Raw genomic sequence first — 27794 nt, 5'->3', positions numbered from 1 at the left:
AAATGTCTCCTGAAGGTATGGCCAAAGCTGTTAACTGTGTGACTCAGACAACAAGCTGATCAGTTTTCCAATTAACCAGACACTGGCATGGAAGGAAAGTCCAAATTTCTATCCATCCTGAGGGGTGTTCTCACCATAAATGGAAATGGAGGGGTCACCCATGTGGATGTGATATTCTATTTCTCCTTTTCAAAATAAAAAAAAAAAAAATAAAAAAGGGTCAGTTTAGGTATCCAAAGAGTCTCACATTTGGAAAAAAATAAACAGATTAGAATTGCTAGACCCAAGAGAAAATATTTTAACTTGGAAGTTGCTGGAAATGTATAGCATCACACTGCCTTTTTCTATTCTGTATTCTAACAGAACTCAAAACCTCAATGTTTTAAAGTCAGTATTTGACTTGTTTTTCCTATGAAGCATTAATCACTAGCACACATCCAACATTTGACAGTGAACTGAAAGAACCATTAAGAGTATCCAATTCATTACAAATTGATGCATTTTCAATGTTGTATATAGTACATTTTAAAGTGTTTTAGTTCTTCCATCAGGCTGTCAGCATCTAGAAATCATGGCAATCGGGCAATTCCCCTGCGTTCACACAAACATCCTAGTAGATGTAACTAAAGTTTCTACTCTCCAAAACAGATCAAGGAAGAACTGAAGGTCATAAGAAAGTATGAAAACAACCCCCCAAAATTGTCACTAACTTAGAGCTGGCATCTTACCTGATTCTTGGAAATATTCTGCTGCCCTTAGTCAAGAGCCAGTTTTTTTGCACTGACTCTCCAAATCCATTTCCTAAAATGTAGCAAAATTCCAAAGGCTGGGAGACAGATCTTTAAGAGTAAGATGGCAGCAAATTCAAAGCAAGAGTCAGTGATTTCTTACCAAAAACTGAACAGCTTCATGTGGGGACAATCAGCAAGTATATTACACACCTCTCCAGGTAAAGATTCAACACTAAAGAATCATTTAAGAATTAACTCTGCAAAGATTTAAGTCACCAACTCAAACAAATTCTTTGAACTTCCCTTCCTTCAAGGTAAAGATGGAAGGAAAACTGATATGCCTCATGTTTGCTTGGGTTTTTTTTTTTTCTTTGTTTTGTTTTTTTTTTTTTTGTTTGTTTTTTGGGGGGTAATGCAAAAACCATTGTTATCCTTTTTCTTGCATTTTCTGGCTAAATAGGAACCAAAAATTACTAAAAAAAGGAGTAACAAAAGATTTTTTGCTTTAATGCGATAGTAAAATTACAGAAGGAAGCTTTGTTCATGACAATACTTTCAGCCCATTTTCCAATGGGTAAGTTTCAAGTTTACTTTGTCCACAGGTGTCACTATCCACAAGATCTTTATTGCAAAATGTGGGCCTCAAAAGTGATCAGGAGCTTGCTGAAACACTTTTGACACCAGTGCTTGCCAGTTCTCTACCACAACTTCAACAACTTTCTTTAAACTCAGAGACAATAATCATTAAGTATTTACATCTTCTCACATTTTAACCATTAACTTAACTACAGATAAAATAAAATGATCTGGAGAACTATACAACAAAACCTAACCAAATGTCTCATTTCTAAATGGCAGTCACTAAATTCTGCTCCGCACACAAGCAATGTGAGAAAAGCTGATAAACAAGTGCCTCAAAATGCCCAGTCACCACTATACCCACACATGCAAACACATTTAACTGTCAGAGTGGAAAACACTAGTATTCAGAGTGATTCATAGCCTTCCTCTATAAAGATCAAATGAAACAGTCCACTTTGTGGAAAATGGAAAAAGTAGCAAAGGGAAGAGAGAATGGAAACAAAGTCTGACCTGGCCATAATAACAAATTCAAAAAGGAAGATTTCTTCCCCACCTGCCAAATTGCTGTCTGCCTTAGTAGAAAAGCTAATTAATGAACTCCCAGAGAAAGCACAGAGGAAGAGAAACATCTCGAGCTGAGTATTTTCAACACAGGTGCCTTCCAACCTAACTGGATCATTTGACCAGTGACAGCACCTTTCTTAAGCATAATGTATTTGACTTTTATACATGCCGTTATGCTTTGAAAGGCTTACCAAATGCCTTGCAAGAGCCAAAAGCGTGTGGTTTATTCCTCCAGTTTGCTACATTTAGCCAATTTCAAGTAAATTACTCTTTAATCTATACACTAGAACTACCTAATTGAAAAGTACTCAGATTCCCAGACAATTATCCACATTAGTTTTAAATAGGAAACAAAAATAACTGACACACACACAAGAATCTGAACACAGGCAGATTACCAAAGGATCCCATTATACTGAAAAAATGAAGTTTGAGCGCCTTCTGACAACTTCTTGCACCAACTCACAGTACAGCATCGACAGTCCTAAGTCTTTGGATAGGTTTGGGTGTTTTTCGGATTTAAAAGGTAAAAGGGAACAAAGTGGTAACAGGCAGGGCATCAGTGAGAACAGGAATTACATCTGTCTGCTCATCATCCAGAAGTGTACCTAGGCCAATGCAGCAGCAAGGTTCTCAGTTCGTACTGATGATGGTGGTTTCTACCCACAATACCGTATGTGGTCATTTACTGAAAAAGAGTGCTGGGGCTGAAGGATAAGATCACAAATTTAAAATATTTGTATCTTTCCTCTTCTTTCTGTCCAGTAATTGTATATGAAACACTAGCTCTTTCTACTCTGTATAACTATGTGGGAATTCAACTTTGATATTTCATTCGGCCTGTAGTTTTTAAGTACAGATCTCTTATAAAAGTTTGTAAGAATAATATCACTCTGAACCTACTGAATCACACTGAATATAAACCCAGTACAAAGCTCTTGCTTTCACTTTGCAAACAGGAACAAGGATAGTTACTTAAAACAGTGCAAGCCTTAGCCTCAGAGAAAATGCAGCTAGTTGCCAGAACAGTTGCACAAATATTAAGTTCTTCAGGGGATAAAAACACTTACCCAAAAGCTGCAGTATAGAGACAGAATTGAATAATTTTTAATAGATATTATCAATTTTGATAGCTTTAGGAAAAAGACTAGTAATCTGTTTACTACAATGCAGTAGCTTAAGTGACATACTTGCTTTTCTGATGACAGCAGTACTTCGATTCTGTGACAGTGATTGAGACGAGTTCAGTACCTCTAGAGTAGCTAATCTGAGGCCTAATTACCTCCAAAGGCTAGCTCTATTGGTAATTATTTCAATGTATTAAAAAAACAAAAAACAAGAATAACAGACAAAAAAAAAACACATCCCAAAACAAAACAAAACAAAACACCAGAACAAAGAAGAAAAACAAAACCCAAAACCCCACAGTTTCACTGAATATTCAGACAAACCCTCTCAGGATTTTGCACTGCCAATCTACTATCTTCTGACAAATCATTTAGTCAAATCATAGCCATACGAGAAAGAAAGTTTATGCGGTGAACAGAGAAATGTTTATAAAACTAAACAAACGCCTTAAGATGGAAGAGAAAGTACTTTACAAAAGTTTTTCACATCTTTATTGCCAAATTGACTCTTCTGTGAAATGTTCCCTTTTAGAAAGGGCTGGAATGTTGAGAACTGCCTCAAGCATGAGATCAGCTTTATCTTTCTCTATTGACATACAGTGACAGACAACTGTCAGTATGAGCACTGACCACAAAGTAACACTGTATTGTTAGGCCACCCAGTTACAGCTTTTTAGTAGCGTTTAGGGCACAATTCTTGCAATATTACAGAAATATTCCAGACATTCTTTTGACAAAGTCAACAAATAAAGCTCAAAATTATACAGCACCCCCCCTTTTGAAGAATAATATAAAGATTAAAACCAACTTTACCTCAAAGATTCAGATAATGGTGTTAAAGTGCCATCTCCCCGATCTACCACACGGAAGAAATTCAACTGATCTCCTTCTCGATACACTAAGAAGGTAACTTGTTTGTTGGATGTCCCTTTCTCCCAGATCTCATCTCTACTGGGATCCATGTAGTCAGCCATTTCCCTGATAGGGTCTTCCACAGGAACTAAAGAGAGAAAAAAAACAGAATAAAACCAAATTATTATTACAATTGTTTTGATCACCTTTGAGAGCTCAGCTTAGTTTACAATGAGAATTCCCAACCTAGAAGATATGCTGAGTGTTTTCTAAGTTAAAATTATCAAAGGGATTTCTCCATTTTCATTCCTCTATATGTGGTCCACATAACCAAATCTATCATCAGACCGAACCAATACTTGATTCTTACTAACCAGATTTTAAAAACTATTTGTATAATGACATTACAATATCATTTTTTTTGCAGGTAAAGATTTTCTCATTTTAACACTTGATGTTTGTACACATACAAAGATACTTGGTAAACTAAGGGTAAACAAAACTAAAAGGATGGTGCACTTGATATGCTAAGGAAGAAAAGATGGAAAAACACCCCTCCGTTTTTTTTTTTAAGTATTTTTTCAATTAATTTGGAACTGAAGTCTGCTCGTCTGAAATGCTTAGCTAAGAGAAGCTGTTTGCAGTTATAAGATGTTGCACAAAACCCATTAGTTTTTAGCTAACACTTACCTCTTCTAGTGTTAATAGGTCCACCTCGCATAGCCAGAACTAACTTCAGAGTGCAGCCTTCTGAAATGCTGTAAATAAAAATAAATAAGTTTTTGTAGCATTATTTCTTACACTAACAATAATTTAGAAACATTCATTACAATTTTATTCTATACTTACTTATAATCATTTAAACAATAGTCATCCTTCAGCTCCATATTATTCCAAATTAAGTGCTGCTGAGAGACCGGAATACCTAAACAAAACAAACAAAAAAAGAATATTAAAATTTGAGCATGGTGGGAGGGCTTTGGAGGAGTTTTGCTTTTTGAAGAATGTGGGGGCAACGGAAGAGAGGCGAGAAAGAGGATTACAGGAGAAAGAAGAAAGGAAGCAGGACAAGGACAGGCACTTGAGCAGCCTTCAGTCATGATATCCAACCTCCCAAATAGTTATTAAGAACAAAGTTAAGGCTTTCAGCAAGTTTGTGGTCATACTCAATCTTTTGGGTCAACAAGGGGTCTGCAGAAGTATTCAACTGCTTCAGGCTTGTTGAATACTTGCTCTTTTCCAGTCATGAGAGAGGTTTTTTCCTGTTATCTGTACCTCATAGCTTTATGTCTACTAGAAGGAAAAGCAGGATAAAACCTCTAACTACAGAACTGCTGAATAATTTAATCACAGACTGATATTCTGTATTACTCACAGTAAAGACAAGGACGCATTAAGGTAACTGGTGGCAGCTCTATTACAGTGGTGACACCCATGTATGTGTTTTTATCACTGCTTGGTTTGAAACCTGAAAGTTCACATGTACAACATAGTACCATAGCAGACAAACTTCGTACCACAAACACTTTTATTTTGTGGGTGTTCTTTTAGGCCATCAGAACATTTTATTACTTATATCCAGTAATACTCATTTTCAATTCAAGTTCTGGGACAGATTTGGCTATTTTTTGTTAAAAGGAAGTAAGCATGCTGGCTATTTGTTCCTTATTAAAAATCCGTATTTTACACAATGACTAACTTTGTTTCTTTTTGCCTGCCTAGTCAACTCACTTAGATACAGATGTAATACACGTTAAAGATAATAAGCATAAGCTGGTACAACCTGAGGTCTTCACGCATTTTTAGTAGAATGCTGCCACTTTCCAAATTTTGGAAAAAACAAATAAAATTTACAAACCAGGACAGTTATGAAAGGATGAGACAACCTGGATCACAAAAACAAACAAACAAACAAAATAATAGGAAGATGAATAGATGTATTTTTCTCCTTTGGAAAAAAAATATCTTCCCTTCAGCGTCAAAAAGACCTACAATTTCACTAAACAAACTGAACATCAGTACTAATTAAGACCTCGCTGTGCATTCCTGGCAAAATGTATTTAAAATTAAAATCTATAGAGGCCAATAACTACTTTTTCAAAAAGGTCTAAACACTACTACCAAGAAGCAAAATCTATAAATATATTTTCCAAAAGGTTAAGTAACCTTATCTTATGCTTTTATTCATTGCATGTTCAGCTACTTAAAAGGAGATGCAAAGTAGCAATGCTATACAGTAAGACTTCCCAAAATACATCTGGCAAGGGAGAGGGTAACACAAAGATCAGACTCTTCCATGCAGCTTCCAAAAACATCTCAGCTTCCCAAGGCTTGCAAGAATGCTTAGCAAGCTGTGGCAAAAGGTCAGTTAAGTAGCCCCTTCCTAGCTGGAGGAAGGGCACTAAGCTACCAACACCCATCACCAGCAAGGAAAAAGAGGACCCGATTCTGATGAAAGCTCAAGCAGATTCAACAAGCAAACAGGCTATCTGCTAAGTGGACATCCCTGTGCAGAAGAGGGAGTGTACTTTGGAGGAACTGTCATTATTTAAGTTTTAGAGAAGATAACGTTTTCCTTTTGTTACCACAGCTTACATCTAAAGCTTCTCTTTTATGAACATCTAACACAACTTCACTTGGATGGTATTTAATGTGAATCTTGTATCCTCTGAAGTCCACAAGACATTTATGACAAGAATACGTTCATACAGTTGACTAACATAATTGCTGCTACGCTGCCAGCTATTTTATAACTGGTTATTGGTTATGTTTCAAGTCTGCAGCGTAAGCAAAACAAGAACAAGCTGGCAAGAGCCAGTGAGTCTACAGTGAAGTTCTTTTCTGTGTTGTTTTGCAGTCTTCTGATTACAAACAGTCATTACTGTCTGTATTTGTTATGGTTTCAGCAGCCTCCAAGGAGCAATTTCCAATTACTTTGATAAACTGAGAGAGTATTTGTTAAAAAGGCTGGCTTGCAACTGGCAGTGCTGCAGTGAAACATGTTTTTGTTCCTCTAACAATGACAATGTATTTTTGATGAAATGAACAGATGAAAAGACTATACTCTGCTGTAATGGGAAACAGACAAGTCTTTATTACTAATTCCCTCTTATGTTGCTTTCTAAGAATTCTGTATTTATACATGGAGCAAACGGTATGCGTTTTATAGGTTCAGGTGCAAGAAAACATGCATCAGCTGTCCCTTTTCTGGATTATAGTAAAGCTTTCTTGAGTAGACATTTGCACATGGGACCAGCATGTAAAACTGGCCACAATAATGAGAACTGCGAGATAACCATCCACTATCCCCTCTCCCTAAGCAGCATGAGACTATATCACTAACCTGCTCTAAATTGGCAGAGAAGAGAGGAAAGTAGGGCAATAAGCTACATCTCAGTGCTCAGATGGAAGTGGGCTAGCCAGGTAATGCTACAGGAGGACAGAAGAGTCTTCAGACTGTCTATTGAAATGGCTGCAGATGTGCTGACAATCTGACCTACTAAATGGGGCAGGGAGAGAAGTAGGTACCCTACCCTGTCTCTGAATCAGCGTATTGGATACTTCCTTAGGCTTCACTCCTTTACTCCTCTTTTCGGCACACTAAGTAGGCTCATCAGAGAAATTATTGTGGTCAAATCTGACCCAGAAAAAAAAACCCGTAGATTTCAGAACAAACTTCATTTTATGGTGTAGGTAGAAGGTTACTATGTTTAAAAACACCACAAACAGTTCAGAGTCAAAGTTCAAACAGTGGACTTACCTTTCAGCTGTAATAAGTAATTTGGCAAAAATTTTGCTTCAGCTAAAAATGAATGTGTGCTCGCTATGGCTTCAGCTAAGATGGGTGTGTGCTTGCTATGCGTTTGGAAAAGGGATAGTTTTAAATAGGATATCAGACGAAAGCAACAGTTAGAACTACCGAAAATTTGCAGAACAAAGGGTGGTGTAGTTAGCTAAGATAACCAAAGAGGTGTAAGGAGTGAAGAAGCCACAAGAAGGACATGGTGATAAAGACTTTGGCCCTCCCTCCATGGACTATCAGGAAGACCCCGGAGGAAGCATGCCGCCTGGGAGGGGGGCATGTTGCATTCCCAGAACTCATTGACTATGTATTTGGGGGTGGGTTGCATTCCCAGAACTCATTGTTTATGTATTTGGGGGTGGGTCGCGTTCCAAAAACTCATTGATTATGCAAACCATGTTCCAAGAAGAAACATGAATAATTATAAGGAATACGAAATAAAAACAAGCGGTTGTAAAGGGAAAAATGAGGCACAGGAGGAGAAACCCCCTGTGTAACTCCCAGCGCTGTAATAAATATTCTTTGCTCCACCGAATTTGCCCCAGACTAAAATTCAATACAGTGAGCGCGTTTCTCACAATTTGGGGGCTCGTCCGGGAGACCTGAAGCCCACGTTCGGAGCCTTGGACGGGTGAGTAGACCGGGACGGCGCGCCACTGCTGATTTCAGCAATCCTCGGATTCTCCCCGCCCTCGGTGACGGACCAGCGGCAACAGTCCGGCGAAGGGGCTCGTGGACCAAAGAGGGGTCCCAGGGATAACCGCGGCAGCCGATAACACTCGTGCACGAGACCCGGGTAAGAAAATTGACTGTTAAGTACTACTCGGGCGGCTGGGTGACGGGGGATTGAGAGTGGTGTGAATGAGACGCGGACTAGATCTGCGAAGCGAGTGCGGAGTCTTTCTAACCGCGGTTCCGTATCTCCGCGAGGAGACCGGCCGGTGAAGAGACGAAGCGAAAGGCTGGAGTTGAGAGATCCCCCGGGGAAAAAATTGGGACAAGGGAAAAGTAAAAAGGAATTTAAGGGAAATTCCAGGAATACCTCCAGACAGTCCATTAGGGAGGATGTTGTTACAATGGGGCAGGAAGGAGAGTCCTGCACCCGGGATAAAGATAAAAGAAAGAAGATTATATATTGTATGTTTAAATGGACCAAAGAGCCCATAAGGCCAGAGTAGTATTGGCCAAAGTATGATTCTATAGAGGGGTGGCTGTGTCAAGCACTAAATGTATACGTTAACTCTAAAGAATCATTTGATGAAGAAGAAAGCAAGTATGCAGCATGTTGGAAAGGAGCTGCAGGGATTTTTAAATGGGAAATACAAAAGGAGAAGGAGGAAGACCAGAGACCAGTCTGGGATCCTCTTGAATATTTACCTCCCCATATAACCCGGACCCTCCGGAAAGCGCAAAAGAGCCTCAGGTCCCCGTTAGAAGGGAAAGCCAGAGGAAATGGAGGCGGGAAGTGAGGACGTCCATAGTGGAAGAAAATGAGAAGATGACGGAACCAATCGGGCTGCATCCTTTATGGGAAGTCCCGATGCCAGGAGTTCAAAATGGGGGAGGATTTGTGAATGTGCCCCTAACCAGTACAGAAGTCAAGAACTTTAAAAAAGAAATGAAGAAATTGTTGGAAGATCTCCTAAGTTTGTCAGAACAATTAGACCAATTTTTAAGTCCAAATGTATACACTTGGGAAAAAATGCAATCCATCATGGGAACTTTGTTCTCCCCGGAAGACAGATAAATGATTTGTTTAGCAGGGATGAGAATATAAGAAAGGAAAAACATTCATAGAGTGGCGGGGGACCAAAAGTTATCCCTACAAAGACCTGATTGGAATCAAAATGACCCCGCAAGAAGGAGAAACGTGTCTGATTATCGGACGTTAATTATAAGGGGAATTAAAGAAGCAGCCCTGAGGGGGTCAAATGCGAGCAAAACTTTTAATAAGTAAATAAGGGAAAGAGGAATCTCCGACGGAGTGTTTGGAGAGGCTCTGAAGGAATATTTAGCAGTTTTCTAAGAATGACCCAGAGACTGTGGCTGGCCAGGAATTATTAAAAAGTAAATTTTGTCACCCATGCCTGGCCAGATATTAAGAAAAAAAAAAAAAAATGAAAAAGATGGAAAACTGGCATAAGAGAAGAATCAATGAGTTGTTACGAGAAGCACAAAAAGTATATATGTGAGGCGCGATGAAGAGAAGCAGAGGGAAAAAGCAAAACTAATGGTAGCGACTGTAAAAGAAATAACAAAAACTACAGCGCTCCAGAATCCAAGGCCAGGGATGAGACCATACAAGATACAAGGAGCCCATATGCCACCGCTTAAAAAAGCCCATATGAATGAAATCAGGAGCCCCAGACGGTGGAAAGTGTTACTATTGTGGGCAAGAAGAACATTTTAAGAAAGAGTGTCCCAGGCGAAAGAGAGATCGAGTTACGTCAACAGGAAGAATACACTACCAATTAAGGGTGTCAAAGGCTCTACCTCCTGGGGGAAGAAAGAATTAGTGAGCCCTTGATAAATTTAAAATTAGGCCCCCAGGAGGAAATTTACACCTTTTTAGTAGACTCAGGAGCTGAGAAGTCTTGGATTATGAAATTGCCTTTGAATGAGAAGATCCAGACACCGGAAAGAAGCAGCAACTCCGCTGGACCTCCCTGCCTCAAGGATTCACAAAATTCCCAAATCTATTTGAACAGACACTAGAGAAAATTTTAGAGGAGTTCCAGGCAAAACCCGCAGTAAGATTCTTGCAATATGTAAATGACCTGTTGGTATCAAGAGAGAGAGAGCAAAAAGTCAGAAGGAGACATCGATATGTTTGCTGAAATTTTTTTTTGAAGAACAAGAATTAAGAGTCTCAACAACAAAAGTGCAGTTTATACAAAAGAAAGTAAGAGCATCTAATTAGTGAAAGAAAAAGAAAAATCAATCCAGAACGAATTACAGCATTGTGTCCCAAGAATGAAATGAAAAATAAAGATTTTAAGGTTACTAGAGTACTGTAAATTATGGGTTAAAGGATACACTCAATCAGTAAAATTTTTGTATGACAAACTAGTAAAAGAAGGTCCAATAAAGTGGACAGGAGAAGAACAAGAGCAATTTAAAGAATTAAAGCAGAAGCTAATAAAAGCCCCGGGTTTAGCCCTCCCCTCCCTAGAAAAAACATTTCACCTTTTTGTAAACGCAGAAGAATGGATAGCACATGGAGTCATAATGCAGGAATGCGTCGGAGAAAGAAAACCGGTGACATATCTATTCAAAATTAATAGACCCAGTATGTCGGGGGTGGCCCACATGCATACAGGCAGTGGCGGCCACAGCGATATTAGTAGAAGAAAGCTGAAAATTAACCTTTGGGGGAACTTTAATTGTACATACCCCCCACACTGTGAGAACTATCTTATCTCAAAAGCCTGGCCGGTGGTTAACAGATTCCAGAATTGTGAAGTACGAAACCATTTTAATAGAAAGGAATGATTTTACCCTCGTAGTAGATGGAAACACGAATCCTTCACAATTCTTGTATAGACAGACAAGTGGGGAGATGGAACATGATTGTTTAGACTTTATAAATTACCAAACCAGGATAAGAGGAGACCTAATAAACACACTGATGCCCTATATATATATATAAAACAAAAACAACAACAACAACAAAAATATCCAAAAATTTTTATAGACGATTCCTCCTGATGTATAGATGGAAAGAGAGCAAGTAGTTATGTCGTCATCAATAGGGGAAAAAAAAGCAATAATTGAAGAAGGATTAACAGCGAATTAGTCAACCCAGAGTTGTGAACTATACACTCTGAAGAGAGCTTTAGATTATCTCCAGAGAAAAGAAGGCATTATCTATACAGATTCAAAGTATGCATATGGAAATTAACCATGAGAAGGAAGTCTGGTGTTTTTGCTTTGACAGGAAAAAGCCCTGGAGAGCTTTCAGAAGATGCATAAGAGTCAGTACTGCTGCATGAGAGCAAGAGACAGCAAAAGCCTTGAAAGTGCCTTCGGACTAGAGTGGCATCCAACCCCTTCGACCCTACTTTACTGCGATTGTAATTGTTGCGTGTATATACGGTTTAAGTGTAATAATTGTAATAAGGTCATTTTAGGTCCCCGTGGCAGACAGGAGCAGTACCTCTCCCAAGTCTTCGATCTTTAGTGGATCTGATGTGAGTATACCCCAATAGATAAGTGTAAGTAGATTAGATATTATTGTTGCAGAATCCACAGAAAATTACGTAATGTGGACCAACCCAACCAGAATGTTTATAGATCCTTAAACTATCAACTCCAATACAAGTTCCAGGAACGAAGAAAAAAAACCCTACTGTGCCACAAGAATCAGAGATACCGAACTAAAGAGGATGGAGGGCAAGACCAGGTTGGCCTCTGTACTCGCTGCCAAGAAGAACTATTTCTCGGCTGTTGGAAGCACCCCAATAGGCACGAGAGGTAGGAATATAAGCCATGCTGGACCTCCACTTCTAGTGGTATTATCACTAGTGGTATCTCTAGTATCTGGTGACGAATGCCAGAAGTGCTCTCAGACGGTCTCCTGGGGTAGATAGTCCTTTTATACTATGACTGTGCACATGCATATCAATCACCAATGTTATACCGGTGAGAGTTTAAAAGTGTGCAAATACGGCGAACAAGAATATTGAGTTGGACAGAATTTAGGAATAGGTGGAACAAGATTAAAGTAAGGTGTCCTAAAAGGAAAAAAAAAAAGAGGCTCTGCTTCACTAAGGCAGGTCACTAGGATATTCCAGACAAGATATGGTAAAAGAAGAACTAGTGAAGGGCGTGACAAAGGTCACAAAACAGAGAAGAAAAAAAATTAAAAGTACAAAACAAGAGCATATACCAAGAAGCTGCAAAAACAGTTACAAAAAGAGTTAGGATTCCCCACTCTTGGACAAAACTTGTTTTTCAATCTAGCAACAGACATAGCTAAAGAATGAAATGTGACTGACTGCTGAGTCTGTGGGGGGACCTTTAATGACTGAAGAGTGGCTGTGGAGATGTGCAAGTTTGAGTCCGATTGAAATCCTGGAATGGAATTATACCCTCACTTGTTTGACTTGGGAAGGGGGGAACTTTTCAGATCGAATGGGGGAGACCCCATGTAAAAAATAAAGTCTTAAAAATAGATTCAAATTTCACCCGAACTTGGTTTCCTTAAAAACCAAAGTCATACCTAACGTTTCAAAACGAAGCCAAAAATTGTACCCGGTGTCCTAGTTTGAGGTAAAACAGAACCAATTTTGTTCAGTAACTTCGTTTCTTAATGAAAACATTCTGTCGGTCCCATCTGGGGTCCGCCAGGTCCCAGTAGCGGATTTTGGCCTAAACCACGACACCCGGGTACCAAAAAGTAGTCTCTTTAAAGGTAAGAAGGAGGGTATGAATCCATTCTCAGGAATGAAAAACAGCTCACAATATTAAGAGAATGTAGAAGATACAATGAAAGAGTTTTAGCAGGCACCGGATGAGTTGTTCTGGATGTGTAAAAACTGGGCATTCTAAATTCAATGGTAAATGCCAGTTGGTGAAATGAATTACTGAAAATAGCTTGGTGGAAGAAATTAAGACTGATTCTGCTGTGTGCCTTTTGAAAGTTTATTATTTCTGCCTTGTTTAACTATCCTGTTTCATAAGATTAATTCACAGTGTAGTCCAAAGACTGCAAGTGGCAACCACTCCTCAGAAAATCATGATCTTGAGAAAAACCAAGAAAGAAGAAAACCTCGAAGAAGCCACTCAAATTCTTGCTAAAATAGAAGAATCCTGCGAGATAAATGTAAAACGCTTCAGCAAAATTAGATGATAAAAAGAAAAAGGGTGGAATTGTAATAAGTAATTTGGCAAAAATTTTGCTTCAGCTAAAAATGAATGTGTGCTCGCTATGGCTTCAGCTAAGATGGGTGTGTGCTTGCTATGCGTTTGGAAAAGGGATAGTTTTAAATAGGATATCAGACGAAAGCAACAGTTAGAACTACCGAAAATTTGCAGAACAAAGGGTGGTGTAGTTAGCTAAGATAACCAAAGAGGTGTAAGGAGTGAAGAAGCCACAAGAAGGACATGGTGATAAAGACTTTGGCCCTCCCTCCATGGACTATCAGGAAGACCCCGGAGGAAGCATGCCGCCTGGGAGGGGGGCATGTTGCATTCCCAGAACTCATTGACTATGTATTTGGGGGTGGGTTGCATTCCCAGAACTCATTGTTTATGTATTTGGGGGTGGGTCGCGTTCCAAAAACTCATTGATTATGCAAACCATGTTCCAAGAAGAAACATGAATAATTATAAGGAATACGAAATAAAAACAAGCGGTTGTAAAGGGAAAAATGAGGCACAGGAGGAGAAACCCCCTGTGTAACTCCCAGCGCTGTAATAAATATTCTTTGCTCCACCGAATTTGCCCCAGACTAAAATTCAATACAGTGAGCGCGTTTCTCACACAGCCAAGGTTGAAACTGCTGCAGAGTTTCTTGAACATTGACTTTTTGTTCCTGCTTACAGGGAGGCTGGGCCGACAGGCTTATTTTTGCCCCCACAAACTAGCTACACTAGGGAAGAGGTGCAAAACTTACAGCAGCAGGACCGTTCTCAGAACTGTCAAACCCCCCAGCTTTCATTTGCATGACAGTAAAGCTACGTTAGTGTAAGTGGTGGTCAGTACTGACCTACTCTTTATCCTAGGGACTGACAAAGAGACCAACAGCAGTGAGTCACCAGTAACTGAATACAGGCCCACAAAATTTCCTGACAAAGGTGACCTTATTCACACCTTCCAGATGCTGCTCCAACCTCCTGATCTGGGCACAAGCTTGCATTTGCAGGAACGTTTTCCCAGCTCAGACAAAGCATAAGCTTAAAAAAAGCCTCATGAACTTCTAGTCTCTATCAACACAGTAAAGAGGCAAACGACAAAGCAAACAGGAGACACAGCGGAAAAATAGTAGACAGAAGCAAGATTGGTTCTGTTAAAAACTCTTTCACTTGTGCAATCCACTCACTCCAGTCCTGACAGAAGCATAGCTATTTTTTCTAACGCAAGTAGCACAAGTAGTAATAAATACCATTATGACATACTCTGAATTCACAGAATAGCGAAAGAAATACAACATCCAGAAGAAATCTGCTTGGTATTCAGCCAGTTCCTTTCACTTTAGGTGAAGCTGCTGTACATAGGCAGCAAAATAATGACAGCAAAAAGACCAAAGAAAAATAACAACTCTCATGATGAATTCAGAGTACACACACGTACAACAACAAAATTATTGTTGCATCTGTCATTCCCTGCTGAACGCAAGCATTCCAAATTAAGATGTACTCTGAAAGCTAGTTCTGTTTTGCCCCTTTACAATAATGTAAGAACAAGAGAACACTTCTGAATTTTCATCTAAAGGTATCCGTTTCCACATACAGATGATAAAATTCAGCTGCAAGCAGTCATTGAACAAACCATGAGTTTTTCTTATTTTAAAGCTAACTACATAAATAAAGGCCTGACACTCCATACTGCGGAATGCAAATTAATTCCTGCACATTAATAAGAATGGTAATAATAATACCAACACCAAATCCCAAACCCTCCTCCCTTGAGACTCAATCCTATCTTACCAAACACACGTTTACAAGTATTATCTATGGTTGTTTAACAAATGAAAGAATTAACCACTATTCGGAATATCTATCTGAATGTTCTTGCTATAAAATACAATATAATAATTGGTCTTTCCAAATTAAGAACACAACTTTGCCCAGCTGCTACAAAGACTTGAGCCATAAAGGAAACAAGAGATCCTCTCAATTAAAAAAAACAAAAAACAAAAAACAACAAAACAAACAAAACCAAACGTTATTTCCTTTTTCAATTAAATCCTGCTATTTTTAAGTACCATTCATGTGTTAAAGCTCAGTCTTTCATGTCACCTTGAAACTCAGGTACCACCCTATCCATGCCCATCAACACATGATCCTGCTCTCAAATAAAAATAATCAACAACAAGTAAAACCAAAGGAGTAGGTAGCACTGCTGGCAACACTATGCTAAGCTGCTGGCTGTGCGTATGCTAGCTTTTATGCCACCAGTACAAAGGGAGCTATTTCTTCTCCAGTGTACCATTTTAAAAGGATTATTCAGTGAATTTTGAGACTAGGCATGATTTACCCTAGGTGGCTCCAAATTCAACATTATAACAAACCTAAATTTTTCAATACCATGTGCTTACTTTGAATGGAACGTATTTGAGGACAAATGCCTGGATCTGATCCAAACACACATCAGATCTGCTTTAACTTCAATTTATCAGCAGACTAACACTGAAATTTCAGGTGCATTACAACCCATTAATAAATTTTTACCCATATTTTTACTGACTAAAACCAACTGGAAAGAGAAAGCTGGAGATCTGGGGCTCTTTCTTAGTGAGGTACCAATGTCTACTACAGCTGTCTAAACAAACCCTTTCAACATCAGATCATTAAACAGACACCAAGAACGACAAACAGTATCAGAAGCACACAAAATTCCTAACATGCCATCCACATTATCCTTTCTTATTACAGTGCAGACAGTCTACAGCTATTGATACTCCAATTGTTGACAAAGATGAGTTTGTCTTGATTTAGCTTTATTATTAGCCTCTTACAATTAGAAGCATTGGTGACATTCGAAGAAATTTGTTAACTTCTGATACAATTCTAGGTTTTGTTCTTAGAGATGTCAGGTCTCAGATAATTTTCCCCAAACTTGTCTTTTTGTATGCTTACATACCGTCATCCTCAACAGCCAGATGAGACCATGGAGACAATACGCATACTAGGGACCCTACATAGTCACCCAGCAATGTAAGAGGCATTCTCCAGCTGCAAGTGCAGCTTAAATGACAGAGGTTCACACCCCATGAAAGTTGACACAATACAATGACAAAAAGTGAAAAACAACAGCAGAAAGCAAAACAGACATAAGCTTTCTAGTTCCCTTGCTAAATCACAACTACAAAATTACTTTAGGATTTTTGCTCCACCTGGGTGATTCATTGCTTGAACTTGTGCACTATAATAGGAACTTTGTCCTGAAAAGTTTTTTTTTTTTACATGCAATAGCAACCCTAAATGCAACATAAGATTAGTTTGTCATTGTGTGTCTGTCTCCTTCACACACAGACGATCAATATGTTTTCATTCTGCTCCCCATAAATCATATTCATCAGACATTACAGATCTTTTAACTTCATTCTGGAGTATCAAGGTATTTCAACTGACTTCTAAAAAAAAATCAATGATAACACCAGTGAACTCTTATATTTCATGTTTTAATGAAATTTACTTCTTAATAACCTTATTATCCTATGAACTACAACATATGAACAAAATTCTGAATGAGCAATATTATAATTTTATTACTGAGCTGTTCTTCTAATAAGTAATTATGATACTTTTAGGAGCTAGGCACACCCTGCCAACAATAATAAGCTGTAGGTATAATTCAGTATGTCTTTTCGCAATCTCCCATTTTGGACCACAAGAAATTCAAATTCCTCTTTCCTGCATCTCCTGCTGGTCTCTTCATGCATCCTTTAAAGTTTACTCCTTCATCTATACTGTCCAGATAACCTGCCTTCTCCTGGACTCTATTGCCTATGCTCCCTTTTAATTCACTCTTGGTTAACATTCTGTCATGTATCTGCTTGCATCTCTCCTACACCTATATTCAGTCATGAAGAAAAAATACCCTTTCCTTTCCTTGTTTCACCTCTAGCCTCCAGGAGCACCTCAACATGTTCTCTGACTTGTGATAAATTATGGCCCTGTCCACAGGAAACAAAAGCATATCCCCATAGCTGCACTAATGTAGCCGCACTGATGTAAACTCTAGTTATCTGCATGGTGGAGCTTCTACTATGTGACCTTACCAGCAAAGAGTCAATCCCTATTGTTACAATGCTTCTGTGTTTTAAGACTTGTGCCAGCTTTTTTTTTTTTTTTTCCCATCCATTAGTGCAGACTTCCAATAAGAGGAGGAGAATATCTTAGATTCAAGTCTAAAGCATCATATTACATGTCCCAGAGAGTGGGTTCCACACAGAAAGAAGCATGAAAAACGTGTACAGGTATACTGGGGAAAGAGAGGGTCCCTTTTCTTAAAATAAGCTACTCCAGTACTCTCAGCTTGTGCAGCTACACAGGTCTTTAACACCTCCAAAATGAGAAAGAGGATGCAACGCTGCAAAGTAGCTAATGTGTACGTACATATTTCAAATCACATTCTTTCACGCAGGATCATTCCCATCATAGAGGAAAAGGGGTGACAGAGGACTAACCTACATCTTTCCTCCATGCATTAGCACCAGGATGGGTCTTATAACTTAAAGGAGGCTTTCACTTTGCAAGATGTGCCAAGTTCATCACTTTAAGACAAAGCATTGCATAGCCAGACCTTTACCAGCAAAAGACCACTCACCTAAACAAAATTCAAATCAGTAACTTCAAGCTGCCTTTGGGGTTTGCCTGCACTGCAGTTGCTCTTGTGACTGCAGTATCATAAACAAACCATAAACTGACTAACCTAAGAAGCAAGAGCCATAGTTTAAAGTATGCTCAGACAGTTGCAATGTAGACTTATTGTAAGACTCAAGTTTATAACCTTGCTAGTTAACAGCTTGTGTCAGAGGATCCTTTCAACACCAAAAATACTGTACCCTGTATAATATAAAAACAATTAATGATTTACCATGGGCTTTTTAAGTTTTATCTTAATAGTGATATACAAAAAAACCCACAACAACAAGAAGAGCAAAAAATACACATTCCAGTGAAGCCTAAGCCACGAACCATAAGGAAAAGGAAAGAACAGAAAAACAACTCAGTTCCAATCAAACCTAAGCCATAAACCGAGTGCCTAGCTTATACACATTACTGAACAAGTCACTTAAATTATCTGGTTTGATTTTAGCAATTATAATTTGTAAAACAAGACTTCCTAGAGCAATAAAGTTTATGCCGAAATAAGAGAGAATAGTACCTTCCAGTCTTTGAATTTTAGCTTTCACAGAAATAACTGTTTCAAAGGGGGAAACTCGCAGTTCAAAGCATGTTCCTGTGAGCGTTTCAATGAAGAGCTCCATAGTTTCATAAAAAGGAAGCTTGTAGTGAAACGGTCCCATATTATCTTCATTGAAAAAAGGAGGCTCTTTCTTGTTTGCCATTACAAAGGATTTACGACTTCTTTGTAAGATCTGTCAGGAAACTACGTTCCTCTTCTAGCCAAGTCAGCTTTGAGGACAGGTGTGGCGCATTGCTGTTCATGTTTGGGATTTTTCACCTATAAAGCAAACAAGCATAGTTCTAACAACGTCTGAACGTAGCTGTTAAAGACAGTTTCAATTTATTTTTGACGAACAATAAATTAAGAAGCAGTAAAATAGTATCTAGGTCGCGCAACAGATAACCACAAACGATATTAGTAACATCAGTTACTAACATCAGCAGTTTTAGGACTCTAGTTTCAGTCAGCATGCCAGGTCCTACCTACCACCTTTTTATTTCCATTTTGTTTGCACGACAACCCGACCTGCGACATTAACGCCCAAAGCCTCCCGACAAGGGCTGAGCCCTCAGCAGGGTCCAAGCTGGAGAAAAACTCCAGGAAGACCGTTTTCAAAACGGGGGCTCGTCCGGGCTCAGGGAAGGCGGTGGGGAAGGCGGTGGAGGAGACGGCAGCTCTGTCCCCCTCCCCTCCCCTCCCGGCCCGCTCCAGTCCCCGCCTCGGCGCGGCCCCCCGCGCCGGGGCTGCAGGCCGGACCCAGGCCAGCGGAGCGGAGCGCCCGCAAACAAAGGAGCGGGAACAGCTGCCCACCCACCTCCCCAACCACCCCCGACCGCCGCCGCCGCGCCCCGGGACGGCCTCACACCCCGGCTGGGACGCGGGGCCCCACCGCCCCCCAGCCCAACCTCGCGGGGGCACCTCCCCCGCCTCCGGGGACGTACCTCACGCCGGCGGGGCCCGGTGAGGGAAGGGGTTACAGCACTGCCCCTCTCTCCTCGCGCCCGGTCGGCGCTCCCGCCGGAGGGGAGCAGCACCCCCGAGGGCCCGGAGACCTCCGGGCCGGTCGGCGACGGGAGAAGGGAGGGAGGGCGGGGTCTCACCTCACCCGCCGCCGCCGCTGGGCCCACTCGGGGGGAGACGAGGCTCCTCTCCCCCCGTGCAGCCCCGCCCGCCGCGCCTCACAGGAGCTCGCCAGCCCCAGCGGGCCTCACGGGCCGGGAGCCGCCGCCACTGGAAAGGGGTAGGACCCGGGAGACGCCCGCGCCGCCGCTCGCTCCCCGGCAGCCTCCGCGCCTACCTAGCCTTTATGACATCCCCGCCGGGCATCCTCCTACGGGCCAATGCGACGCCCGTGCTCATGCAGCTCGTCCAATCAGCTCCCTCGAGGGGCGGTGCTCCCGGCGCCGTCAGGGGCGCGTGTCCGCCGGGGCCGCCGCGCGCTGCCCCGGCTTGTTGTGGTCGTTAAGAGGCGGGGCGGCGGAGCGTGTGCGGGGAAGGACCCGGATGCAGCGCGCTCCCACCCGCTCACAGTGGCGGTCACGTGACAGACGCCCCGCAGGCCGCTGTCTCTCCTGGGATGTGTAGGCCAATGGGGGCGGGGCCGATGGCGGCGCAGTGGCCTCCCTCCACCGGCGTTGGCCTTTCCTCAAGGAAACCGTGCAAAAACATCGTTTGTAGCTCAAAACCGGCCCGAGAGCCGCTCAGGGATTGCTAACGCGGACTAGCGCGGCGCTGGGCCCAGCGGGAGCAGGACGGGGACGAGTCCTGCCTGCCCCGGCCTCAAGCGGGACGCGGGCCTGGGGCGGCCCGGCGGCGGCGGGGAGAGGAGAGCTGCGCTCAGCGCTTCTGCTCCGGGTCAGTGCTCGACTCTCCTCCCGCTTCAAGGGGAGGCAGCGGGGCCTGTCTGCAGGAGCAGCGCTTTCCTCAGACCGCCCCAGTCCGCCGGCGGAATAACTAGAGAAAACAAGCTTAGCTTATTAAGGAGGTGCTAATTACATTAACCGCTTTAACTTTCCATTTGGGTTTTAAATTATGCAAGACCGACCCCGACTCCGTTAGCTGTTAGGTTTCACTCCCAGTTAAAACACTCAAGTGAGCCCTGGGTGTGCGAACACCCAGCCTCCGGCCATGTCCTTCCCACAAAAGGCAGCCACTGTTTATCAAATATGCAAAAAAACCCTAACAAACCAAACACCAAAAAAAACCCAACCAAACAACCCAAAAAAAACACCCCAAGTTGAAACTCAGTTAAACTCCATTAAAAAAAAGACTAAGGCCTCCCAAAAGTGAAGTGCCTAGACCAGGATTTGCCGTCTGTTCTGGGAAGTTAATTTGAGGACCACACATTTCAATAGGGGGAAGAGGCTCTCCCTGTTCCAGTTTAGAAAGACTAGGGGGGAGGAAAGGTTTTGATCTATATCATAGTGCAAGTTTCTATCAAGAGCTTTTCTTTAATGTGTAAGCTCAGTAAAGTTTAAAAAACACTTTTAAGGCAGGAGCTTCCCCCACGCACACTCAACAGCTTTTGGCCCCCAAGGTTCATGGCTTGTGAACAGCACTCTTTGCAATGCTAACAGAAGTTATTAATGCAAAGGGCAAAGAAGAAAGGAAGACGGAGAAAAGAAACAGAAGAATTCACCATCTTTTTCCTCTCTCCCCTCTCTTTGAAGCCCTTCTAAGCACAGAAGAAAGGAGTAAAGAAGCAGTCCAAATCATGTACGAGGCATATGCAGCAGATGTAATGCCTATAAATAAAGTGCAAGTGCTCTCACTGTAGACACCCATTTGCAAATAGCTCCCACATTCTTTTCCAAGCTGCTACTCCCAACTTACCCCCCACTTACAATGAATCATTGCCAGGCCCACCTATGGTGCAAATCAATACACGATGTTTCTCCTTTATCCCTTCCAACCTTCCCTTCTGCTTTATACTCATTAGCGCTAGATGCTTTGGCTATAGTATTTACTGTGCCTGATAAAGTAAATCCAACTTGAGAAACAAGAGCCTGAAGCAAATGTCTCAGGACAAGGGCTTCAGTCAAAGTGGGAATTGCTCTCAAAGAAGTCCTCTAAGCACATGCTTTAAATTCACAGCACAACAGTCTTAAGAGCTGAAGATAAAGTACATCACTATCATAAAAACAGTGCATCTAGTTTTAAAGTCAGAATTGCAGCCAGTCACCGGTAAAATAAGAGAAACATTTGATCCATCTGCATTTATGCATTTGCTGTGCTTGTATGCATGCAGGAGAGCAAATGTCTACCACTGGGCATCAAGTATGGTTAATGGCATCAGTTCCAGAAGGGCAATCTAGAAAATACAGGAAGCAAGAAGGTTAAGCCAAATGCATTGGACAGTTAAAGGGATTCCACAAGATAGTGACCTCCTATAAACAGCCTACAATGTGTTACAGATGCAAAAGGAAAATAGACAGTAACCCTTTGGGCACAAGGGAGTCTCTGCACTAAGGTGGGCACGTTGGCTTGTTAACCTGGAAGTGACCAGGCATGCTCAGTACTGATGGACTTGGAAAGTGTAATTTGCAAAACTTCGACAAATCCAGCCAAGTGAAAAATCTCATTTAGTAGCTTACAACTTGAACAGAAGACGTTAGGTTTCTGTTGTTTTCATGGAGCACTAGGTGCTCGTCTATAACACACTCTTTCTGGCAGAGAAGTTTTAACCATTATTTTTATAGACCACATTAGCTGCCAATATGAAATACCTTATCTCTATCTGGTGTCAAGTCCTGCACTAAGACTTGTTAACTGCTTGATTACATGTAAGAGGAGATAACAGAACCCAGCCTTACCCTAACATAAGCTCAGTAGAGTGGCAGCTGACCCAGACAAGGCATGGTAGCGGTTTTGGTTGTTTTCAAGTCATGATGCAGACATCCTTAGCAAGCGATAAAGAGGGAAGTAAGACATACAGACAGATGTAGTTTAACAGATTCCATTTACTAGTTATCAATTATTTTCTCTATAGATTTGTTCAATAAAACAAACTATACTTTGTATAATAGATTACTTCATTGCAGGTATTGCACAGGCTATAGTCATCTGGGCACCACATGGAAACAATATAGCAGGAGGTTATTGGTTTTTGTAAAAATATATCATTTAGCACAATGAGACCAAGCACAAGAGAATACTAACCATTTAAAATGGGTTATCTCATTTAATATCCACAGCCATCTCATTTAAATGTCCACAGCCATCTCATTTCAGCTATACTGGATTCCAGAATCCAGAGTATTAGTACTGGATAGGGTGTAAGGAAGGCATCTCTGCAACATACTCCCCTTGGCTACTGGCCTCCAAAGGCATTCAGCGGGTCATCAAATGTGCTCAGTGTCTTGCTTTCAGATTTTGCTTCTGAGGCTGCTTGGGAAGATCTGCTTTTGGGAACGGGTATCTTGACTTGGCTGCTAGAGAAGATATCATCTAAAGGAGAAGAAAAAAAAAAAAAAAAAAAGATTTTAATGTGAAGTGACTGCCAAACAGAAGTAACATTGTACAGAAGAGTCTCCAGCACACAGCAGTGACTGCCAAGGACATTCTGTGATAAACAAATGCTTTCCTGCTGCTTGTGATTCTAGATGCATTTGTAAGGACATACGTGGGAGCTGTTCGCTCCAAGTCAAATTAAGAGTATTTTTTCTTCTCAGTAGAGCAGAATAATACTTGTATTTTATAACATGTTCAAGATCTCATAAGCATTTGAGAAGTACTAATAAATTAAGCCTCCACAATAAATTCCATCGTGCAAGTGCCAGATAACATCCATCTTATCTAGAACATTAGCATCTGAGGAACCTCAGAGATCTCACAGCTGTGAGATTGTTGCCAAAGAAAATCAGAAGAGGAAAAGATGGTACTTGCTAGCGACTACTGTTGGGACATCCACTAGCTATACGAGAGTCTTTAATCTACAGCACAATAACTCAGCATAAATCACTTAAGAACAGAGCACAGCTAAGATGCAAAGAGGCAGACAGCTACAACTGCCATCCTGCTGAATATTCAAAAAGTCCATTTACAGTCCTGAATCAAGATCTCCCACCACCATCCTCAATACAAGCCTTTCTGTTACAAATAACTAGGATCACAAAGTAGAAAAATATCATGTTGCTATTATGCTCCTGAAGCATAACAACAGGCAGAAACAAAACTGGATAACCTGTGCCAGAAGCAGGGCTCACAGACCTGCAGTTCCTGCTGTGCCTGATACAACTTGTGTTTAGGACTATGCTCATGGAAAGAGATGGACCTGCTACCATTCACACGCTGAAATGTTGCTGGCACATACAACAGCGATCTCTTCTTACACACCAAGGTTTTAAATTTAGGATACTCAGATTATGCAGTTGGACTACGAGGTGATAGAAAAAATTTACAAGACTGAGATATGCAGATCACTAGTGATTCACAAGGCCAGTTTAAGTAGCACCTAACTGGTCTTGAATCCCTACAAAGAAAACACAGGTCTTAAACAGAGGTTAATAGCCATTTACTGGTCCAAAGTACAAAAACTTCAGCCTTCAGGATGTACCCTAAGCTTAGGCAAAGGCCAGGCACGGAGTAGCCTATCACAATGTGCTTGCCTTTCTCTTCTTGCTACATGTGTCTGCTACTGTGCTGACTATAGGGATTACACAGGAATAATCCAGGACAGCATTTCAGCACACGAGCAGTCTAGAAAGGCAGTAAAACAGAGTAATTCCCTGCTGGCATCACTCCAAAGCCAGGAGCTATCACATGGATTAGCTTCAAAGCAGAGGGGAAGTACAGTGAGTGTCATCAGCAGTAGAGATTTCACTCCCACTTTATGACAAGGCTTAAGGAATAGGAAGTTTTTGGCCGTGGAAAGCAGTATTTGTCAATGCACAATAAAGCTCAGTCACCATTTTGCAGACTCTCCCAGGCGGGCAGAGGTGACATCAAGATGTTTGTGTCATCAGCCATAAGGTCACTGAGGAGGCTAGGAGGATAAACACCCAAGAAAGTTTTTCTAATACTGCCACCACAAGCCCAACATAAATGTAGTAAAATAACGACTAGAAGCTGCGGTAGAACAAAGAAGGAAAGCAGCTTGCAGTCTCCACCCCCCACAAACTGCACCCACTTGCTGTTTTATTTGTAGCAAAAAGGATGTCCCTAAGACAACAATACACAGCCATGGTCACTTAAGCCAACTCTTAACCTGAAGCATAGGCAAGTGCTAGTTCTACCACTCTGCAGCCAACAGGGCATCCTCACCCTCAGGCATCTTCCCTACGCTCCTGTTGGCGTTCTGTAGCTCCACAGCTTTGGGCACAAAGTAGCTGCATACCTATGGCTGCACCATAAAACAGTCAAGAGTCTAGAGGAAGATGAAGTCTATCAGATACAGGGTGCTGTAAATGCTATAGGTATCAAGATCTGATCTGACTTCAAACAAGATGATGTAGGACCAGAGTAGATGTCAAAAGTGGAAGTGCAAACAACAGGTTCTGTTTTGGCCAATTTTTCAAGATACTTTCAAGTGGTACTCTGGTTTTTTTTTTTTTTTTCAACACGAGGTCTGGATTTTTGTGCTGAAGTACTTGGGAAATTCTTTCATTTGCTATAGGCTACCTGAAAAAACGTAAATGATTAAAATAAGAAATTATAATCATCCAATACATATTTCAAATACCTTGCCCACAAACATTTAAGTCTTTTTTTTTATAGCAATTAAGATTTCAAAACCTTCTTAAGATGTTCATTCTCTGGCAAGTTTTCTAACACATTTACAGACTTCAGCCAGGTCATTCCATCAGGCTGGAATGCTTAACAGCACTCCAAGCAAAACAGTGATAAGTCAGATTCATTTTGAATAGGTTAGAAAGAACGAAGACTGACAAGAATCAAAGCTAGAAAAGGGATTTTTTTGTCTTAGAGGAAAAGAAATACATGCAAACCCAAAGAACTATAAACATGAAGAGCCTGAGAACAGACACACACAGGCAGGGATAAAATGACTTTTGATATCTCCACTGGTTGAGAACAAAAAAGGAACATGTTTTGCATCATTTCACATTACTATATGGTGCTATTTTAACAAATTATACAGGGCAAACTTTTGCTCTCAGATGTAGTATTTCTAACTGTTCTGGGTATACATGGATGTAAACAAAACCTTATGTGCTCCAAGGTAGTCAACATAATAGTGAAGGTTGGGTGGGAAGAGATGTTAATTTCTTCACATCAGTGATTCATCTGAAAGTACGATATAAAACTGTGCAAATTGAAACAGAGAATTTATCTTTTAGAGCTGTAACAACATGAGATTAGTCTCTTACTCCAGACAAGAAATTTTCTAGTTCCCACAGGTGAGAAAATACCTACAGGAATTAAACTATTCCTTCTCTCAGAAGAATTTTGTACACTCTTCTAAACCATTTAAATGCCGTGCTAGCTCTACAAATCTAGGAAGTTCTCATCCAACATGAAAATTCAAAGATGACCAGATATTTCAGAGCAGTTGAAAATTTAAAAGCAAGCAAAGAGTTCTAAAACATCTCTGATGAATGCAACTTGGGACAATATTATGAGATTAGCAGCAAGACATTAGACACTTACCCATATCATCATCAAATATGGATTTTTGTTCCACCTTCTTCTTGGTCTTCTTTTCTTTTGGTTTTACAGTGAGATCCGCAAAAATATCAATGTTATCGTCAAACAGATTAGTCTCTGGCATTTTCTCTTTTGCTTTGTGCATTGGTTTAATTGCCTCAGTAGCAAATATATCATCCTTGGAGCAAAGCATAGAGAGATCATCAATACGTAATACACTTCAAGAGAATAGTCAAATTACCCATACACAGTACCTGAGATGTTTAGAAGACTGACAGCCTTGGGCTTCTCAAACCCAAGAGGTTTAAGTCCCTTCTCCCCATGGAGGACTTGGCAGGAGTGCCTTTGTGTGGGATTGTGCACAGGTCAAGTACAGCACACAGGGGCTTGTATCAGCTGCCCAGCCTGCCAACTTTACTTCTTTTTTAAAAGAGATATTTGAGCTGCTCTGCATTGAACAGAAAGCTAACAGGTAAGACCCAAATACTTTATTACTCTCAAAGAGGTCATAATCATAGGTATGTTGTCACAGCCCATTCAGGGACATGCCTGCTCTGTGTTAAGGCTCTGCCTTTCAATCCACTCTTGCTAATAAGGGGATGAACATCCAAAGAAAGTGTTTCTATTGCCCAGCAGCAGAGCATGATTGACAGTTTACTTCACTACCTGTCCTGCACACCCCATCCTACTCAGCAGCCTCCATTAAGCCTGTGTCTAAGTAGAGGGATCTGCATAAGGCCCTGGGGATCAAAAAGGCCAAGGTGGCAGGCTTGACCATTACCTCAAAGATATCTTGGGCAGTAGGGTCAACAGCTTGCCAGACAGCAGACTTCAACTCTTTTTTTCCAGTTTTCTGACAGCTGAAGAGAGAGTCTTCCTCTTCTTCCAGAAAAGGTGTAGGGCTGCTTTTCGTTGAAGATTTTTGCTGTGCAGGCTGGAAGAGATCATTGCTGTCCTGATCACTCAGAACGGACAGATCAGGCTTTTTCTCCCTGCCCTTGATGGGTTTGTTAGCCACGCTGTCTGGCATTCCCTCCTTTAACTTTGATTGTGCAGCTGGTCTGGATGTTGAGCTACTGGCAAAAAGGTCTTCTGATTCAAACAGATCATCCCCTTGGTCTGTGGATTCTGGAGGAAGTTTGTTTGTCCCAGCAGACAAAACACTGCCACGAGCTGGTAGCGACAAGCCAGAGAGAAAGCCGTTTTCCTTGGACTCTGCTTCAGTAGCAAGGGGCTCCTTTATGTTCACTATTGCTGGCATCTGTTTTGGTAGAGATAATTGTGATTCTTTAGCACTGTCCACCTCCTCACTCTCTTCAGACTCTTGGGCAGCTAGACGGCGGGCCATTCTGCTAGGAGGTCTTCGTTTTCCTGTAACCTTGATCCTGGTCTGCAAGAAACGAGTAAAAGCAGAGCAGGGTTATACAGAAGGAAAAAGCCCTCACACTCCACAG

The 27794-nt window shown here is 41.2% G+C and overlaps 2 protein-coding genes across 2 annotated transcripts in view; both read right to left on the bottom strand.

Moving 5' to 3' along the window:
• Nucleotides 1-19737, bottom strand: part of ZFAND4 (zinc finger AN1-type containing 4) — a 28212-nt gene extending 8475 nt beyond the window's left edge. The window contains exons 1-5 of the mRNA XM_082486212.1: nt 19680-19737; nt 18715-19014; nt 4706-4781; nt 4547-4614; nt 3818-4004 (exon numbers count right to left, since the gene is read on the bottom strand). Of these exons, the coding sequence (XP_082342338.1) occupies nt 3818-4004; nt 4547-4614; nt 4706-4781; nt 18715-18898 (515 nt within the window). The 5' untranslated portion in view covers nt 18899-19014; nt 19680-19737. The remainder of the gene's footprint in view (nt 1-3817; nt 4005-4546; nt 4615-4705; nt 4782-18714; nt 19015-19679) is intronic.
• Nucleotides 19738-22679: 2942 nt separating this feature from the next.
• The window catches only part of LOC309674684 (WASH complex subunit 2-like), a 36914-nt gene continuing 31799 nt past the window's right edge, over nt 22680-27794 (bottom strand). Inside the window, exons 29-31 of the mRNA XM_082486779.1 lie at nt 27122-27730; nt 26344-26518; nt 22680-23184 (exon numbers count right to left, since the gene is read on the bottom strand). Of these exons, the coding sequence (XP_082342905.1) occupies nt 23048-23184; nt 26344-26518; nt 27122-27730 (921 nt within the window). The 3' untranslated portion in view covers nt 22680-23047. The remainder of the gene's footprint in view (nt 23185-26343; nt 26519-27121; nt 27731-27794) is intronic.

The sequence above is a fragment of the Vanellus vanellus genome, assembly GCF_965231255.1.
Source record: "Vanellus vanellus genome assembly, chromosome: 7".
Classification (NCBI taxonomy): Eukaryota; Metazoa; Chordata; class Aves; order Charadriiformes; family Charadriidae; genus Vanellus; species Vanellus vanellus.
Note: the sequence above shows the minus strand (reverse complement) of the source record. Positions and strands in the feature narration are given on the sequence as shown.